This window comes from Diabrotica undecimpunctata, chromosome 10 (genome assembly GCF_040954645.1).
Source record: "Diabrotica undecimpunctata isolate CICGRU chromosome 10, icDiaUnde3, whole genome shotgun sequence".
NCBI classification, from domain to species: Eukaryota; Metazoa; Arthropoda; class Insecta; order Coleoptera; family Chrysomelidae; genus Diabrotica; species Diabrotica undecimpunctata.
Genome location: NC_092812.1, coordinates 55,677,910 through 55,697,183, shown reverse-complemented (window position 1 = coordinate 55,697,183; position 19,274 = coordinate 55,677,910). Strand labels below are relative to the sequence as shown.

Genomic DNA, 19,274 nt, shown 5'->3' with positions numbered 1-19,274 from the left:
TATGCTATCTCATTGTGGCGTTTTTTTGTAATATATAATTAAGATTAGTTTATTACCAGATTTAAGGCATGGGGCTCTCACTAACTCACATAAAAAACACTCTTTTTACCCTTTAACTTTGGATGTGGATACAAAGTGTGGAGACATAATTTCATAGTTAATATTTCGACGAAACTTGATATCTAAAGGAAAGATAAATTACACTGCTTAACAATTGAAGTGGATATTTTGTTCTTCGTAATTTTTTCTTCAAAGATATTTCGATTTAATATAATTGTAATACATACGGCCCTAAACAAAAATTTATAGATACATTTTATATTCTAGTTTTTCTTTCTTAGCTTTTTTACTTTTCAGTAAATAAAAATCTGGTTTAAAATGTAATATAGTATCAGTTTTGGCGACTTTCTTACTGTTGTTCTAATATACATAACTTAGTTTAGTTAAAATAAAATTTATTTTGGTATAATGCCTTTAAGACCAATAAAGACTGTGCAACTTGAACAGTGGGTGCATTGGAGATAGGAAGGTTTGTCTTCAGTGGAAATCGCTATGCTACTAAATGTGTCTCAGAGTATTATAAGCCGGGCATGGACCCGCTATTTAGAGATGGGATCTGGAACATATACATATGGTTCAGGACTGGAGGGACCCACAACTTATGCCCAAGATCTAGACAAACTATTCAAACTAGTTCGACTAGTTTGTCAAACTATCAGATTAGTTTGACTAGTTTGTCAAACTATCAGAAGACGGTTGCATGCTTGTCATTTGAGAGCCAGATGACGCGCTACACACCCACGATTGACGGCGGAGTAACGTGCTCCCAGATATAGTTGGACGATGGAACATAGTCAATATAGCTTCCAAGATTGGAGACATCGTCTCTTTTCTGACAAATAAATATTCCGGTTATATATGTCTGACGGTATAGTATTAGTCTGGATAGAAAAAAACAACGGTATAATGAACATGTAATGGGTTAAACCACTCTCTGTGGATGCGGATCAATTTGTGTCTGGGGGGCATAAGTTATAATGGACGCACTGACTTAGTAATTTTAATGAATGAATCGATAAGGGCTGCAAGATATCGTGACGGGCCCATAAAGCCAATAATAGTGCCATTTGCTGGTTCTATAGGTTGCAGATTTGTAACGAGTGAATAGATTATCATGGAATTACAAGAATGGAGTGGCCACCGTGTTCTACGAACATGAATTGCAGCGAACATGTTTGAGCGTAAATATCCAGACATTTAAACCGACTCCTACAGCCACCTTAAACTTTACAACAATTAGGTAATGAATTGCAACAAGTTAGGAAACAATACCCCCAAAAATTTATAGATAATTTAATAATTCCATACCCAAACAGAGTAGCTACGTTAAGAAGAATGAGAGGCTGCCCTAAAATGTTTTAAATTGTTTATGAACATGGCAATAAAAAAGTTTTGTTATTATGACTTTTCTTGAATTTGTAATGATTTTAATATTATTTATTTATTTTGTTGAAAAGTGTTTTTTGCCTTCTTACGACTGCCGAACATGCTCTATAAACACATTTGACTCTCTGACATACGTAACATAATTTTCTAATATCCACTTCGATTGTTGAGCAGTGTATTTTCAAAACAATATAACCGCACATAATTTCCTCACTCTTTTACTACTAGGAAGCCAATAAAATACATTTTAACCTAAATTTAGCCTTTAACAGTCCTCACACTTACTTCTATTTAAGTACTTTAGATTGCAGATGATTATTTGAAGTATAATTGGATTGATTTTATTGACTTATAGATCAGGGGAAAAAAGAAAAGTAAGATATTTGTTATATATTATACATATTTCCAAAAAATGAAACTTTGACTTTAACTTTGATGTATGTCAATGAACTGACCTGTTACTTTTGTTACAATCATTAATTTTTGTATCCATTCTTAATTTGTAAAATAAAGCAATACAGCATTACAACTATACACACAACCAAACTTATATGGAATCACCCAGTATTTCCGATTTTGTAAAGTATTACTAAATTTTTTTTTAAGCAAAATGAACTACATTTTATACTAAACCAGTTTAATTACTATCAAAAAAAACAATCATAAATGTTACAAATGCTTGAAATTAACAAAAACACGAACAAATGAAAACATTGCAATGGTTGACTAAAGAAAGATAGTCTTGTTGTTCATTTTAATAGTCAGTGTTGCCACCTCTAGCTCTAATGCAAGCTTCAATCCGACGGGGAATGCTTATAATCAAATCGTCGACTTGTTCTTGAGGTAAGTTTGCCCATTCTTCTAGAGCGGCTTGAATGAGCTGATCCGCATTACCTGGATTATCCCTTCGAGCTCTAATCCTTCTTTTAATGAGGTTCCACACATGCTCAATGGGATTAATATCATATCAGGTGAGCAGACAGGCCAGCTCAGAACAGTGACATCTTCAGTTTCCAGAAAGTATGTGGCAACTCTGCTGGTATGTGGAGGGGCATTATCGTGCATGAAAATGAAAATATTTCCCACTGCACCTCGCCACAGCCTAACTATGAGTTCTAGTACCAAATCGACATACCAGCGACCCGTTAAACTTTGCCGTAAGGAACGCAAAGGTATTTTTTCTCCCATCATAATACCTCCCCAAAACATTACAGTTCCTCCTTTATATTTTGAAACGGATCTGGCAGTTTGCAGTCTAACTTGTCTGCCTCGACCTCTTAAAACCCGAATTCGACGGTCATCTGATCTCAGGCCAATTCTGGTTTCATCTGAAAAAAGGACATTTTGCCAATCTTCATTTGTCCAGTTCTGGTGTTCCAGACACCAATTCAGCCGATCAATTTTGTTCTGTCTGGATAACTCGGGAACCCTCAACTGCCTCCTGCTAAATAAATTTTGGAAACGAAGTCTCTTTCATACTCTTTCAACTGAAATGTCAATACCTGTAGTCTGCAAAAGTTGCCTTTGGAGCTCCAGATGAGAAGAGGTTGGATTTCTTCTAGCTATTTGACCTAAAAATCGGTCTTGTCGATCACTAGTTACTCTACGACGACTTTCTCTAGGCCTGTTCTGGAGTATACCCAATTCTAAAAATCTTGCATTGCCTTTGTGACATTCCCTGCTCAACAAGAGCAACAATTCTTCCCCTCTGAACATCTGACAAACCTGTGTAGGGCATATTACCTTTTTTGAACACAAACTTAACTTTACTCTGACGTCTCGGTTTTACAACTTGACACAAATAATACAATTTTTCAATGTGTACTTGATCAAATTTTATCAATTATGAATCGTATTTCCAACAAAAACCTTTATCTCATATCTGCAAAAAAAGTTGTCATACATTTCTTATTATTAGTAAGAAATACTGGGTGATTCCATATATGTTTGGTTGTGTGTATACACAACAGTATTTATCAACAATTTTGTAGAATTCATACATTTCTCCAATTATCCATGAATTTATTGATTATAAAAGTTATCACAGATATTCTTAGATAATATTCTGTAGTTGCAACTACAACAAGCAACATTGTTTGGCGTGTATTGCCCTGCCAGTGCGAGTTGATGTGGGGTTGTTACATTTTTATAGCATCTGGGAAAGCGCATGCATTTTCATATTAATATTGTAAAAATTATTTTCTAATAATTATTTTGAATGTTGCCATAAAATAAGTATTTAACCTTTAAGAGGGGTCCCATACTAGTTAAATTAACGTAAACTTATTCCTTTATTTTTTTAAATAGTATATGAATCGCCATGCTGGGGATTAGTTTGAGAGACAGGATTCGAAATATCGACATTCGTGAAAGAACAAAGATTACTGATGTCGCACAACGTATAGCAATGCTCAAGTGGCAATGGGTCGGACGTGTTGCCCGAGATAATCTCGAAAAATGGACACAGAGATCAACAAACTGAAGACCAAGAGAGAACAGGCGAGGAGTAGGCAGACCACAGAAGAGGTGGGTAGATGATATCAAACAAGTCCCGGGCAAGCAGTTGATGAGAATTGCCAAGAGTAGAAATCAATGGAAGAGGCCTATGGTCAGCAGTGAACGAATACAGGCTGAAGAAGAAGATATGAATCACTTATTTGAGCAACCCCATAAGTCACAAAACTAAAACTTTCGAAAAACAAGAAAAAATTGTGAAAATTTCTACATGTTAAAAGCTAACTTAATTCCATTTATACACTGTTTCTTGACTTTTTCACTCATGAAACTAAACTTTATAAGGAATCAAAATGAAACAAAATACACATTGTACTGTAATTTATAATAAAAAGTAGAAAAAAGCATTATTACAATTCAAAAAAAAATACAAAAAGTGTGATCATGCATCTTCTCCAGGTATATTATTCTTCGATGTGGGCCATTTGAACAATTCATTACAATAATCCTGGATATTTTCTACATCCGGTATATAACTTTGTAGTTTTTGTATATCACCACCTAAATGCTTCCACAAATGCTTAAAATTTAGGTTTTAATATTGCAGAATAATCAAACAGATGAGAGAACATGCAGAAAAATCAATCATTAACGACCACATGTGTTGGCTTACTTATGAAGCAAAAAGCTCAATTTTTAGGCGGTCAAAAAAAAATAGTTAAAGGTCCGCTCCAAGAAATTTAATAAGTAGATATTGTTGTATATATATAGAACTTCTTCTTCTTCACGTGCCATCTCCTCTAAGAAGGTTGGCAACCATCATGGCAATTCGCACTTTCGATACCGCTACTCTAAAGAGGTCAGCAGAAGTGCAGTTAAACCAAGCTCTCAAATTATTTAACCAGGAGATGCGTCTTCTTCCGCGAGTCCTACCCTGTATTCTTCCTTGCATTATTAATTGCAACAAGTTGTAACGCTCGCCCCTCATGACATATCCCAGATATTGCAGTTTTTTGACTTTAATTGTATTTTACCTTTAATTATATATAGAACTACCTTCCTCTAAATTTTTATGCAATTTGAAATGGTCAGGAAAAAGTGCTATCAGTTTACAAATGAGTTCAAATGAGATTTTCAAAAAATTACTATTTTTAAACAGCTGTATCTTCAAATCTACTAGATGGATTTTAATTTACCAATGCTCGTTTGAAAAATATTTAAAAATCCTTTAATTTATAGGTTTCTACAAGTTTTTTTCTTGGTTTTGTTAAATTTTGACAATTAATTAAAAATCATAAAGTAAATCATTTTGTTAAGTTTTCTATTCGTTCTTCCTGACATTATAGCAAAAAAATGAGACATTGGGTGTTAAAATCGCTCCATTAGGCTCAGAGTTATAGCTCTTCAAATATAGGGTAAAAAGGGCTCAAGCTCGGACAAGGAAATTCGTTAAGTAGCCTTCGTCTGAATTTTGATGCAATTTCAGATTGTCAGGAAAAAGTACTGATCAGTTTAAAAATGACAACAAAATACGATTTTCGCAAAACTGGCTATTTTTAAACAGCTGTATCTTCGAGTATACTAAATTAATTGTAATTTTCCAATGCTCGTTTGAAAGGTATTTAAAAATACTTTTATTTTTGTATTTCTACAATTTTTTCCTCGTCTGGTTAAATTTTAACAATTAATTGAAAATCCTAAAATATTGTAAATTTTCTATTCATTCTTCTTGACCTATAAAATAAAAATTAACTTTCGCAGTTTTATAAATTATTTCAACAAAGAGGTGACATTATAAAAAAAATAAACCTTGTAAGCTAAAATCAGTTTACTGGGTTCAGAGATATGGCTCTTCAAATATAGGGTAAAAAATTCTATTTTTGACCCTTTCGAGGGGTATATCTGAGGCCCAGGGATACCCAGAGGTTAAAAAAATAGCTGGGCTACTTTTTTAAGGTACAATGATATAGTAAAATTTGGTAACAATCAGCGGAACCCCCCCCCCCCCCCACAAAAGTGGTCGAAATATAAAAATTCAATTTTACGAAAAAAAAAATGATTCTTTAGTTTTAATACTCAATTATATCTTTCTAATTGAAAAAAAATTGTAAATTTTTCTCAAATTACCGATACCAAACACCAATTTATTACAGCTATGATACCTCTTTCGTTCAATAAAAAGTAATAGGTAAATTTCACAAAACAAAATTCATTAAAAATTTAATCAGCATTAAAGAGTTAATAACGTTTCAATTGGTAATATCTGCCTTGTTACATTTTAGGGATGTATTTAAATGTATCTAACAGTAGGTAGGAACATTATTTTAGTGACCAATTTCAAATCCTCCATATTCTGAAACAGAAAAACTAATAGATGCCTTTGAAATATATATATATATATATATATATATATATACAGACGGACGCTGAGAATTCCATGGATACAAAAAGTTACCAATAGTGAGGTACTTTGGGGCATAAGTAAACAAAAAGAACTACTCAGCATAATTAAAGAGAAAAAAATACATTACTTGGGTCATGTGTTGAAAGGTGAAAGATATGAATTACTCCAAATCTTATTGGAAGGTAAAGTTCAGGGCAAAATATCAGTTGGAAGATGCCAGAACTTGTGGCTAAAAGACCTGAAGGGATGGTTTGACCGCTCATCCACAGAAATCTTTAATAATCACAATAAGAAGAAACACATAGTAAAAATATATGACTTGAAAAAGGCACTCTGCCGAAACAACTCTAGGAATAATTAATTGTAATAAATTTGGTGAAAGTTTAGAAAACAAAACTTTTTAGGATTTTATTCTTACATAAAATGAACTTTCATCAAGTAACGGTCGAATCCATCACTTATATTTCCTTTTTCGTACATCAATGTACAGTGCACAGATTCTAAATATGCCGGTGGGAGATGGCTTCTATGCGCTGTATTATAGTCGATGTATGAGAGAAAGTTTTCAAAATAATCAAATAACAGATAATATAAAATTTGTTATTTCATTATTTCGAAAACTTTTTCTATCATACACCAACTATAATACAACGCATAGAAGCCATCTCCCACCGGCATATTTAGAATCTGTGCACTGTATGTGATTGTTTACACATAATGTGAATTGCGTATAATACACATTTTTTCTAAATATTCCACGTTATACCGAAAAAGTAAATAGATCGATTTTTATTACATTAGTTAAATTGCCTTTTTTCCACTCAAAACATCAAACTAACTCGGAAAGGAAATAGGAGCTGTTTCTGCGTAATAACCGCTTTATAATGTTATTTGTCATTCAAATCGATATTGCATTCAACCTGACAAATTAACGATGCTATCGAATCGAATCGAGGAACGTTCATTTCCTAGATTTTTTACCCCAGCTTTCATTGCTAGCACATTATATTCTTCACAATGGTAGAATAAAAGATGGGGTGAAAGTAATCACTCGATGTTCTTTTGCTGTGACTTTTTTTAATAAAAAACTTTGGTTTTGCTTGTAAAATTTGTTTATTTAATCCATTAGAATTTATTCCATTAAGTCGAGAAAATAATATCGGCCTGTTTTATGGCATTATCATAACTCTTCATAACTTCGGACGACAGGTTCTGGCATTCCTCTCGTATATTCACTTTAGGGGCTTAAGAGTTTGAGGCTTGCTGACGTAAACCCTCGACCTGACGAAAAAAAAAACTAAAAAAGTGCGCTACACTACCAGTTACATCACCAAATCGAGTGTTTAAGCCACCCGGAAATTTTTCCTTCATAATGTCGGTTCTGGCTCGAACAGTGTACGCCTGTACAGCATTCCAATGGAATCACATATTCTCCAGTCCCAATAAATTGAATTGAAGAAGGAAGAATTCGACAATCATGGCTCTATAGCGCACGCCGTCCACAGTTGTCGTTTAGCCTCGCGGCCAGCTAGTCTAATGGCACCTCCTGGGTTATACACGGATTTTTGGTGCCCCAAAAATAATAATTTGTTTATTCAAGTAACCGCTAAGGTAATGTCTCTCTTCTGCGTTTTTGCAATTATTTTGCTTTGAACATGTTCACGTGGTTTTTTAGCTGCAGTTCGAGACGTTCCTAATACTAGGACCAATGCTTTTATTTCTTGCAGTTTATATTCATAAAAGCGCATTTTTCCCAGAATACTTGTTATATAGATGAAAAGAATCTAGTAAAACAATTTGGATCAAGTGTATTGCTAATTTTTTGTACCATCTAATAGTTTTATGTTTGGGTGGATAGTATCCTATCATTTGGTCTCAGCTGTCAATCCCACTCACATTTTTATTATATTTAAAAATTGGTAGAGGCTTTGACTTTTCATTTTCACTTTTGTCCGTTACGTTTATTGAAACATTTTTAAATTTTCGTGAAAATATAGGAAAAATCTCTCGTATCTTTTCATTTTCCAATTAACACTCCATCAGGGTATCTACAAAATGTTTCACCCTTTTTTAATTTTTCTGTCACAACTTGTTTAAGATTGTTTTTCCTGTTCAATCTTAGAGTGCCGGTGCAGTAAGTATTTTGTTCTAATAATTTTCTTGCTGGTACAAAACTATTCGTCATGACCCTTACCTCCAATGTCATCCAATTGTCAGGTGTAAACGAGAAATTTTAATAACAAATCATTTGGTTCAGTAAGCATATATAGTTTGATCCCGTACTTGTTTCTCTTATTTTTAATCTATTGGCACAATACCAAGCAACCTCCCCATAAGATCATAGATTCATCCAGTGATGGTTGTTTACCTGGGTAATAGATTTCACACATCTCTTCATTGAACTGATCTATTAGCATCCATATTTTGTATTGACAATCTTCTGGTATAAACGGATTTTTTACAAATTGTAGACAACCTAAAATTAGTAAAAATCCATCACGACTCAACTGTTCAGAAAACATAAAAAATTAAAGAGTCTATCCTTTCTCCAATAAACTTGGAACATATTTGTCCTGACATTTCCTGTATGCAAAAGCAGACTATAAACTTCAGCAAGTCTGGTATTGCAAAACGCTATTGCGTGTGCTTTATTGCAAAATATACCCACAGCATAATTGTTAGTATAATCTACAATACTGTCCAAAATATTTTTATCAAATATTAAGAAAAAATAGTCTATCGGTTCGTTCCCTGATACATTAACCAACAGCCCATTTTGTTTGAAAGAGGGAATATTTTTTGAACTTGCTTTACTATTCATATTTTCTTCTTTACAAGACTCAGCTCAGTGTCCAAAAAAAAAATCACGAACAAAATAAAAAAATAACTCGCTTTATACTTTCTTAACACGCTGACAAAAATACGTATATACCACTTCGATGCTGGATTTACACTTAAGAATTAGAATTTAAGTAAAATGTCGTTCATTGGAGACAACCGCACTGGAGAGAGAAACCGAATGCCGCGGATGAGCGACAAACGCAGCGAACGTGTTAAAACAACAAATTATATTGGAATTCCAAATACACCATTTATTCTGATATCTATCCTGGTAGAACCACTCTCCGTCCGGCTCTCGGAGATAAGAATACAGCCGGAGCAGTTTTCCTTGCCTGTCGTAAGAGACGACTAATGGGAAGGAATGAAAAGGTGGAGAGCCGTCGTTCGAGGTGTCGAGTTTGTACCCCATTGAGAAGGTTAGAAGCGTTTAGCGGTCAACAGCTAACAGGTAATGCACTGTCTGCACTTTGTAAAGGAACATCTTCAAATCTCGTACCAAAATGCGTAAAGACCACGGGCTACTGCCCAATTACATGACACGTCGGCTTGTTCCGGGCTCCTCTTCGACATTTTCGCAACTGCAGCAATATTCTCAGCAGAACGGTGGCTCCTGGCGAGCCAGCTTTGAGATCATCTCATCTTGTCTCAGTCTCTTAGGTGAGTGACCAAGTGCCTCAATGTTTGATATTTCACATTAAATAGAAGACCGTTGCGTTTACCTTGAAATTTCTATTTAGGAGAAAATTTTTATTAACAACAAGTATATTTCCTTGATAACCCCATGATTCCAGTGTTGAAATTATCTTGTGATGCCAATAAATATCAAATGCTTTGATCAAATGCCATAACAAAATAAATTGCAATACATTTTTGGTTGTTGCAGAAAGCATTATTAATATGTGATTCTAATATCTACTAAGGGCACTCATTTTTCCCATAGCCACATATGTATCCGAAACGTGGACTTTGAAGAAAGCGGATAAAAATAACCTAGACGCTTGTGAAATGTGGGTATACCGCCGCATGTTAAGAATATCCTGGATTGATCATCGTACTAACGTATCGATATTAGAACAACTTAATGTAAAGGATAGATTGCTTAAACAAATACAACAGAGATATTTGCAGTATTTTGGACACACTGCTAGAAGAACAGGTACGATGGAAAAACTGATAGTCGAGGGTAGAGTTGAAGGAAAGAGACCTAGGGGAAGATCTCCAAGCCGTTGGGTAGATCAATATTGTTTAACCAAGGGTTACATGAAGCCGAACAACTAGCCCAGGACAGGGAAGGATGGAGGGAAATCGTGAAAAAACTGTAAAGGCCTGATGGTGTCACCACATCCCAAAAGGGATTAGGACTGAGGAGGAGGAATATCTACTAAATTATCGGTAGACGATCTTAAGGGACGAAATCCAGATTATTCATTAATTAGTTGTTTATTTTTTTCCAGAAACTACAATAAACGTTTATTTATATTGTTTTCTAAAAGCTTAAACATTACACAAGTTAGGACACAGGACGATAAGAATCTGCTTTGTTTGGAAACTTATTAGATTTTAAGATGGGAATAGTTATAGCTGTTTTCCATAATTTGGGAAATCCATGTTTAGTCCACATACGATTATATATTCTTAATAATGTTTCTATAGCTTCGTCAGGTAGGTGTTTCAGAAAAGAAGCTGGAACGTTATCGGTGCCAAAGGATGTGACCATTTCTCTTAGTTCTGTTGTTAAAAAATACTTGAGGCGCAAATTAATAACATTAAAATATTTTAAAAACAAACAATATTGATGCAAACGATTTTAAACTTACTAATTCTTCCGTTTTCTCTTTGCAGGAGATGGAACAGATGATCAGCATTTCGTTTCAGAGAAGGTATCAGGGTATGAGACCAACCTGTACCTTTACTCTGAAGAAATGGAGGACCGACCTAGAATATCGACCCTCATTAGCTCCCTCGCCAATTATTCGAACACGATTCCTCCCGCATCGAATGACCCCGATGCGAGACCTGCAGCAGGCGGTGCCCGGATGGGAACCCTAATAGGAGTGTATCTTCCTTGTATCCAGAATATTTTTGGTGTTATCTTGTTTATTCGTTTGACATGGGTCGTTGGTACAGCGGGTGCCTTACAAGGATTCCTTATAGTATTTTGCTGTTGTTGCGTTACGATGTTAACTGCTATTTCTATGTCAGCTATTGCTACCAATGGTGTTGTTCCTGGAGGTGGTAGTTACTTTATGATATCCAGATCCATAGGACCAGAATTTGGGGGAGCTGTGGGTATGCTATTCTACACTGGTACCACACTTGCAGGTGCCATGTACATAGTGGGAGCAGTTGAAATTTTACTGGTAAATATTATTTTATAATTACCTTAGCATATAGCTTGCCGTTTATCAAAAAAAAAAAATTAAAGGCACTTTTTATTTACTTGTTAAGTTTCAAATTCAGAGAGAACCAAGTCTAGAAATGAATATTAAATTATAAGACATTCTTGTGAATGTGTAGTTAAAAATACGAATTATTATTGTGAATTGCATATTATTCTCCGAGGTTCAAAATAGCTTTAAGTTTACTAGCGGCTGCATTGACAATGTTTTGACCCTAAATTATATCATACAACTATATCTTAATCTCACATGACGCAATTTTTACAGCATTTGTTGAGTTCAAAAAGCATTTGATACTTTTTGCGCAGCAAAGTATACTCTTTAGGTATAATTCCAAAATTAATTGGCATAATCAAACCTTTTTCTGTAATATACCTGAACAAATTCCCTTCGTTGGCTCAGTGAAGATGTTCGTTCTGTTGTAATGGAAACACCAAATAATAGTAGCAGAGTTTATTGTTGAGACGTACACTATGGGTGTAGACCCGGGATTACTTTGAGTAGAGACTGATGAAGTTGATCGTTGAAGACTATATGTTCGTTGAGTGAATATTGATTGAATGCTTCTCTAGTCAAGAGATATTAGTTTTATATAAATTCTATTTGGGTCAATATTTTTCGCGTACCTAGCGTGATATGTGTATTTAATTTATGTAAATTGTTTAACTTTGTCAGTACTTTTGACTGATGTCCAAATTATTATTTATAATTGACCAAATGTGTATGTAACCTAATTAACTACGTGTGTGTATTTAATAACAAATAGATTCATTCGGTCTACTGGGTGATAAAATTATACTGTCCAATTTCGGATATGAATTATGAAGATTTGATATTGGACAATACCGATAACACTTCTAAAACCAAAGTAATGATCAGTAAAGATGGTGTTCATAGCAATTACAAATTACACTTTTTATTTAGAATCTGTCAAACAATTTATATATTTAAGAAACAAGTATCGTTTAATAAAATAATAACAATAATAATAAAACATAATAAATATAACATATTGTTACGTTCCACTGGTGTATTCTTGATAAGCGTTGGACGTCTCTAATTTTATTTTTGCTGATGATCATAAATTTAATTTTTGATATGTTTACTTGTAGTTCAAATCTTTCACTTACGTGGCATGTGCATAGCGGATGTTTTAGGCGTTCTCCATTTAAAAGGATTCCATGTTCGCAATTTTCTAAGGCTTCACTAAATATTTCCTCAGAGTATAGGTTGATTAATATAGGTGAAAATATACATCCTTGTCTAACGCCTCGCAATCTGGATCGCTTCCGTCGGTTCATCTGCAAGATTTGTTCTTATTGTGGCTGATTGGTTCCAGTATAAATTTTGTATTATACACCGGTCTTTATCATCTATTTGGGGTTTTGTTAGAACATCCATCATTTTTCGGTGTTGAACTATATCAAATGCTTTTTGGTAGTCCACAAAGCAGGTGTAGATATCGCAAGTCATATCTCTGCATCTTTGGAATAATACCTGTAGACTAAACAGTGCATCTCTCGTACCTACGCCTTTTATGAATCCAAATTGTGTGTCTTGTATTCTCTCTTCGCATAGCTTGTATATTCTGCGATGTATAATTTTAAGAAAAAGTTTTAGTGTATGGCTCATTAGACTTAATAGCCTATATTCTCCGCACTTTTTCGCTTCCTGTTTCTTTGATAACGTAATAAATTCTGAAACTAGAAAATCTTTTAGAATATTGCCTGTGTCATAGATGTGTGTGTGTGTGTGTGTAGAGGAAAGGGATGGCCTTAGACATAGTCTATTAGCCACAGGATTCATTTTTATTCATACACATATAGGTACATATTAGGTGCTTATAAGGTTAAATATCGATTTTAGCTTCTTTAACGTAATTTATTACTGCATCTAAAACGCGTTTATTATGGCTTGATAACATGAAACCAGAAAAGATAAAGAATAACAAAGCTCCGGGGGAGGACGGTGTCGTCACGAAAGCGATAAAGATAGGAGGCTCAGTACCTGATAGCCAAAATTCAAAAGCTCTTTAATCTACGCCTATGGAATCAAAATATCCCAACAAAGTGGAATAATTCAATAACTGTACTCTTACACAAGAAGAGAGATATAGCAGACCTGGAAAGATACAGACCAATCAGTCTCCTTAACCATCTTTATAAATTATACACCCGAATAATAACGAACAGATTAGAGACAAAGCTGGATTTTTACCAACCTCGGGAACAAGCCGGTTTTCGCCCTAATTACGACACAAACGATCACCTGCAGTACCTAAAAACTAACGAATATAGCCGTCCCTTGGCATTGATATTTGTAGACTTTAAAAAGTCGTTTGATACAGTGGAACTACCGTCCATCTTAAGAGCACTACAAGATTGCAGGGTCGACCACAGATATTGTAATATAGTTAAAAATATATATGAAAATGCCACAACAACCATAAGTCTACATTCAGCAACTAATAAAATAAAGATAAAAAGGGGAGTCAGGCAAGGTGATACCATGTCACCAAAGCTGTTCATTACCGTTCTTGAGTATGCATTTAAAAGACTAACATGGCAACAGAAAAGAATATCCATCGATGGAGAAAGATTAAACCATCTACGTTTTGTGGACGATATCGTGCTTCTGTCAGATAATCTGGGAGAGATCAAAGACATGTTCCAAGAACTGAATGACATACTACAAGAAACTGGGCTGGAGATAAATTTCGAGAAAACCAAAATGATGACCAATATGGTTCCCAGCGAAGTGATACAGATCAATAACAACAAGGTAGAATTAATCGATAAATACACATACTTGGGTCATGAAATTAGAATAACCAGAGACAACCAAACCTGCGAGCTAAATAGACGAATCACGTTGGGATGGGCGGCATATGGAAGGATGAGAGACATTTTTAAAACAAATACCCCAATTCACCTGAAAAGGAAGGCATTTAACCAATGCATCTTACCAGTCTTGACCTACGGAGCAGAGACCCTAACTTTAACGAAGGCTACTGCCGAAAAACTGAGGGTAACACAAAGGCGAATGGAGAGATCAATGCTGGGCCTGACCTTGAAAGATCGCGTGAGAAATGAGGAGATACGCCGACGAACTAGCGTAGACGATATTATACTGCGAATCAATAAACAAAAGTGGAGGTGAGCTGGACATGTTGCTAGAATGGAAGACGGAAGATGGACGAAGAGATTATTGGAGTGGAGACCAAGAGCCGACAAGCGAAGTCGAGGCAGACCACCCACCCGATGGACCGACGACCTAAGGAGAATAGAAACAAACTGGATTGCAGCAGCTAGAGATAGAGAGAACTGGAGACGTTTGGAGGAGGCCTATATCCAACAATGGATGTGAAAATGGGGCTGGATGATGATGATGATGAACATGAAACCAATATTGAGAGGGAGAGGAGTGTTGTATTCTATTAGAGAATGATATAGTCTAGAGATAGTCGTATTATTTTTTTACACTCCAGAAATATGTGGTTAATTTTACCTATGGACATGTTGTCACAGTCAAATAACGGGAAGTTTAGTATCCCTAATTTATGAAGGTGCGCTGGAAAACGGCCATGATTCAATTTTAAGCATGTTACTGTTGAATTATATCTTTTTATATAATCAAAAGTTATGTCCGGTATTCTATTTGGAAGCTGTGGGTAAAGCTGGAAATAAAGATTTTTCGATGTCTGGCTAAAATTATTGTAAAATTTTGACCATCTGACTTTAATAGTTTAATAATTTTTAGTTTACTGTCTCATAGATATTATTGAAGATTTTAGATTGTATTCTTAAAGATTTATCATCAAAAATTTTAAGAAATTCAGACTGTACTCCGTCTGGTTCTTTTAGTGATATTATGGCTGCTCTGATTTGTGCCACTAATATAGGTGGTACTGTTTCTGTAGATATTGGAGACCCTCTCATCAATAAATAAATTCCGTATGTAATTTTTCCAGGTATTATCAATACTCTCTTTGTCCACTCCTCTCCGTTATCAATAACAAGTTTACTTACTCTTCTGTTTTTACATTTGCCTGTAATTTCTCTTATCTTTTTATGCACGTTGAAGTCGTATTTACTTTGTAGAATTTTGATTTCTTGGCATTTTTTCTCCAGTTCTTTCCGTTTGGCTTCTCTGATCTTTCTCTGTATATCGCGTTGTAATGTTTTATACATAGAGTTATTGTTCATGTTTTTGCTTCTTTCTTCCATCAGCTGCAGAATCTCTGTCGTCATCCATGTCTTATTCTTACCTTCTTCGTTCCTCATAAAATTGCCTTTAATGTCGTCTATCGTTTTATTAGGGAATTCTATCTTCTCTTATGTGCTTTCCGTTTTATTATCGATTTCTTTGAATTTTCTATTAATTGTTTTGCTGACTATTTCTTTTACATCGCTACATTTCAGTTTTCTCATGTCATGTTTTTGTACAGTTTTTCCGTGTGTTTTCGTTAACTTGGTTCTATACACGCCCACTAAAGGATTGTGGTCAGATTAAATATCAGCGTCTGGGTAGGTTAAACACTGTTGAAACTATTTGGATATCTTTTGTTAACAATATAGTCTATTTGGTTTCTTATAATAACGTGTTCTCCGTTGTCTCTAGGTGATTTCCACGTATACAGGCGTCTAGGTAGTAGTTTGTAAAATGTGTTTAGCACGATTAAGTCATGTTCAGCTGCCAAGATACTCATTGTTTCTCCTCTCCAATGTGGACCTTGGACCGAGTAAAACAGTTTCCCCATTTTGGAACGATAGTAAACGAACAATGGGACCACTCACAAGAAGTAAAATATAGAATAGAGAAGGCTAGGAGTGCATTCAACAACCTGACCAAACTCTTTAAAAGCCACAACCATAATCTGGAGATAAAAGGCTGCTACGATGTTATATCTTCTCGATATTATACTACGGAGTTAAATCCTGGACACTCACTGAAGCGATGAAGAAAAACTTAAAGCCTTCGAGGCGTGGCTATACAGAAGAATCCTAAGGATATCATTGACAGACAAGATAACCAACGAGACTGTACTACAAAGAATGGGGAAAGAAAGAGAAGTAATGTATACGATTAGAAGGAGAAAGTTAGAATATCTCGGACACATAATGAGAAACGGCACTAAATACAGATTACTGAAAATAATCCTTCAGGACAAAGTATTCGGAAAGCGAGGAAATGGGAGAAGAAGAATATCATGGTTAAAAACCTAAGGAAATGGTTCTCCACAACCACCAATCAATTTAAAGCATCAATTAATAAATTAATTATAGCTAGAATGATTGCCAATATTCAGAATAGGCACCAAAAGAAGAAGTATATCCCTTTACAAGATAAACACTTAGGTAATCGCATGAAAACTGTCTCCTCAAAGTCATGTTTCTCTTGGTCATCGTCTTCTAGCTCTTTATATTTGTGTCCTTAAATAACGTCAGAATTTTCATCGGGAGCTGATAGTACAAGGCTTTAACTTGAATTTAGGTACTTGATGATTTCAAAAATAATATTTTTTACTTGTGTTTTTGAGCCTTAAAAGTCGTCATTTTGCGTTTTTTTAAGTTTTTAATTATGTATAACTTGAAAACGATCAGCTATAGAGAAAACTTACAACAGACCTTTTTTGTGCATAATCATTTAAAAAACCCTAAAAAAATTATGCAGGCTGAAGAAATGTATTTAATTTTTTTTTTAAATTGTTAAAAAAAACTTTTCGGCTGGGCGACGTCTTAAACTTTGGGGCATTTCAGGAAAGTTATTATGCAAAAAAAAACTTATTGGAATAGTTTTCCGAATGAACCCGAGCTTTTCGCCTTGCCTAAAATGTTTTAAGCGGAATCTTAATCCGATCCGTTATCAAGAAGTGGTCGTTCAACATCCGGTTCTCTATGTTTAGTTTTCTTTCACCTTTATTCAAATACACTTAAAAATGTCTTTGTTTTTTGTATTTTAGATAGTCATATAATTTTCTTTTATCTATCTCTATTTTTGCCTTTAGCCTGAGCGTTTCATTATTTTCCATTTTCCGGTAATGTCACCTATTTTCTTAAAAATTTACATATATATCCTATTTCTGTACCTCTTCATTTCGTATTAATTTTTTTGTGTATCGACACCTAACCTTTTCGTTTATGACATCTGGCATTTCCGTGAAGTATTAATGCCACCTTTATATAATCCAGTTTTTATTACCAATAAAATTTCCTTCTTTATCTCTACACAACTAGCGAGTCGATATTCGAAGCGTCAAGTCCAATTTCTTGTTGATCCTTGCAAATTTGATAAGAAATATAAACAGCAGCGAGTAGGAAAAACGAAAGACCGATAAAACATATACCCCGTCAACGACGATAGAGAGACCAGTGGCGTATCAACCAAAAATTTAAAATGAATAATTTGACATTCTATTTATATTATCAGTCCAATACTCCAATTTATTACAAACAAATTTAATTCCTCAACTAATTTTCCTCAAATTGTACGTATAGACCAGAGAAATAAGATTTTTTTCTTGACACTGAACCGGCCAGGCAAATAACACTTGTTTTGAGTAGTATGGCCTCTGTTACAAAAACCAACGTATGTTTCCTGCTGTCGATTTTTTGGACTTAATTAGTTATTAACAAATTAAGGTCAAAAACAGTAAATTTTCACTTTTTTCGTTTATCAACAAAAAGTGAGGCATTTGAAACAAATTTAAGAGTACTAATCTTATACGTAATATGAAAACCTTCAAAATGGTGTTTGTTTAATATTTTTATCCTTATTTGGTACTTGGAAAGTTGCAAAATTTCTATTTTTTATAAATAATAATAACTTTTTAAAAAATTAACTTAGAACTTTAATATTACACGAAATGTGTTGTAGTGCTTAAACTATGATCAAATTTTCAAAGTGATCGGTTAAATTGTATAAAAGGTATTTTATTTGTTTATACCAAATTAAATTTTTTTGCAACAATATATAAGTCAGTTCCTTTTTTTTAAATTGACAGAAGCTTTGTTTACAATAATTAGCGTCATTTGAAACAACATAATTTAAAGTTTTAATTTTCAAAATTTGAAAAAGATTGCCTTATAATGGAATCGTCCACAAAGCTTCAAAATGTGGTCCTAAAAATTGGCTGGCTTCTTCTCTGGTTCTTGTTTATGGATTTCGAAGTTTCTTTTTTAATTTGTATGTGTTGTTTGTGTAAATTGATGTACATTTTTTTTTTTAGTATTATTTGAGGTAATTTTTATTGTAAAACGAATATGTATTATTTAAATAAATTGATTGTTAAATAAACCAATATGAAGGTAATATGTAATGTAATATGAAGGTGTTAAAATTTTTAAGTTAATATTTATAAAAAAACGTAATTACTGACTTATTTTGCAACTTTATAAGAAACAAATACAGATAAAAAATTTAAAAAATATATCATGGTTACCGTTAATCCTAGAATATTTTACAATAGACTATTTTCAAGCCGAGTTTGGGACAAGCCTGTCGGCCAGAATTTTGTTTGTCGGAAAAATAAATGGTCTTCCTTTTGTTTGTTTTTGCATTTATTTAATAGTTTCTTTGAAATTATCCTGTGTGAATTTGTTTTGATAAAATTTTTTTATCAAAAACTTCATTGAGAATAAACTATAATTTATAAAATGAATACGTTTCGTCAAATAAGGATTTTATTCTTATGTTTTAATGTATGGGAGCACAACACAGTAATTTATTAG

The 19,274-nt window shown here is 33.9% G+C and overlaps 1 protein-coding gene across 4 annotated transcripts in view; it reads left to right on the top strand.

Moving 5' to 3' along the window:
• kcc (solute carrier family 12 member kcc) overlaps positions 1 to 19,274 on the top strand; it is a 334,416-nt gene that overhangs the window by 268,511 nt on the left and 46,631 nt on the right. For all 4 annotated transcript variants that reach the window (XM_072546220.1, XM_072546219.1, XM_072546217.1 and 1 more), the window contains one exon: positions 10,988 to 11,505. In XM_072546220.1, coding sequence (XP_072402321.1) covers positions 10,988 to 11,505 — 518 coding nt within the window. The remainder of the gene's footprint in view (positions 1 to 10,987; positions 11,506 to 19,274) is intronic.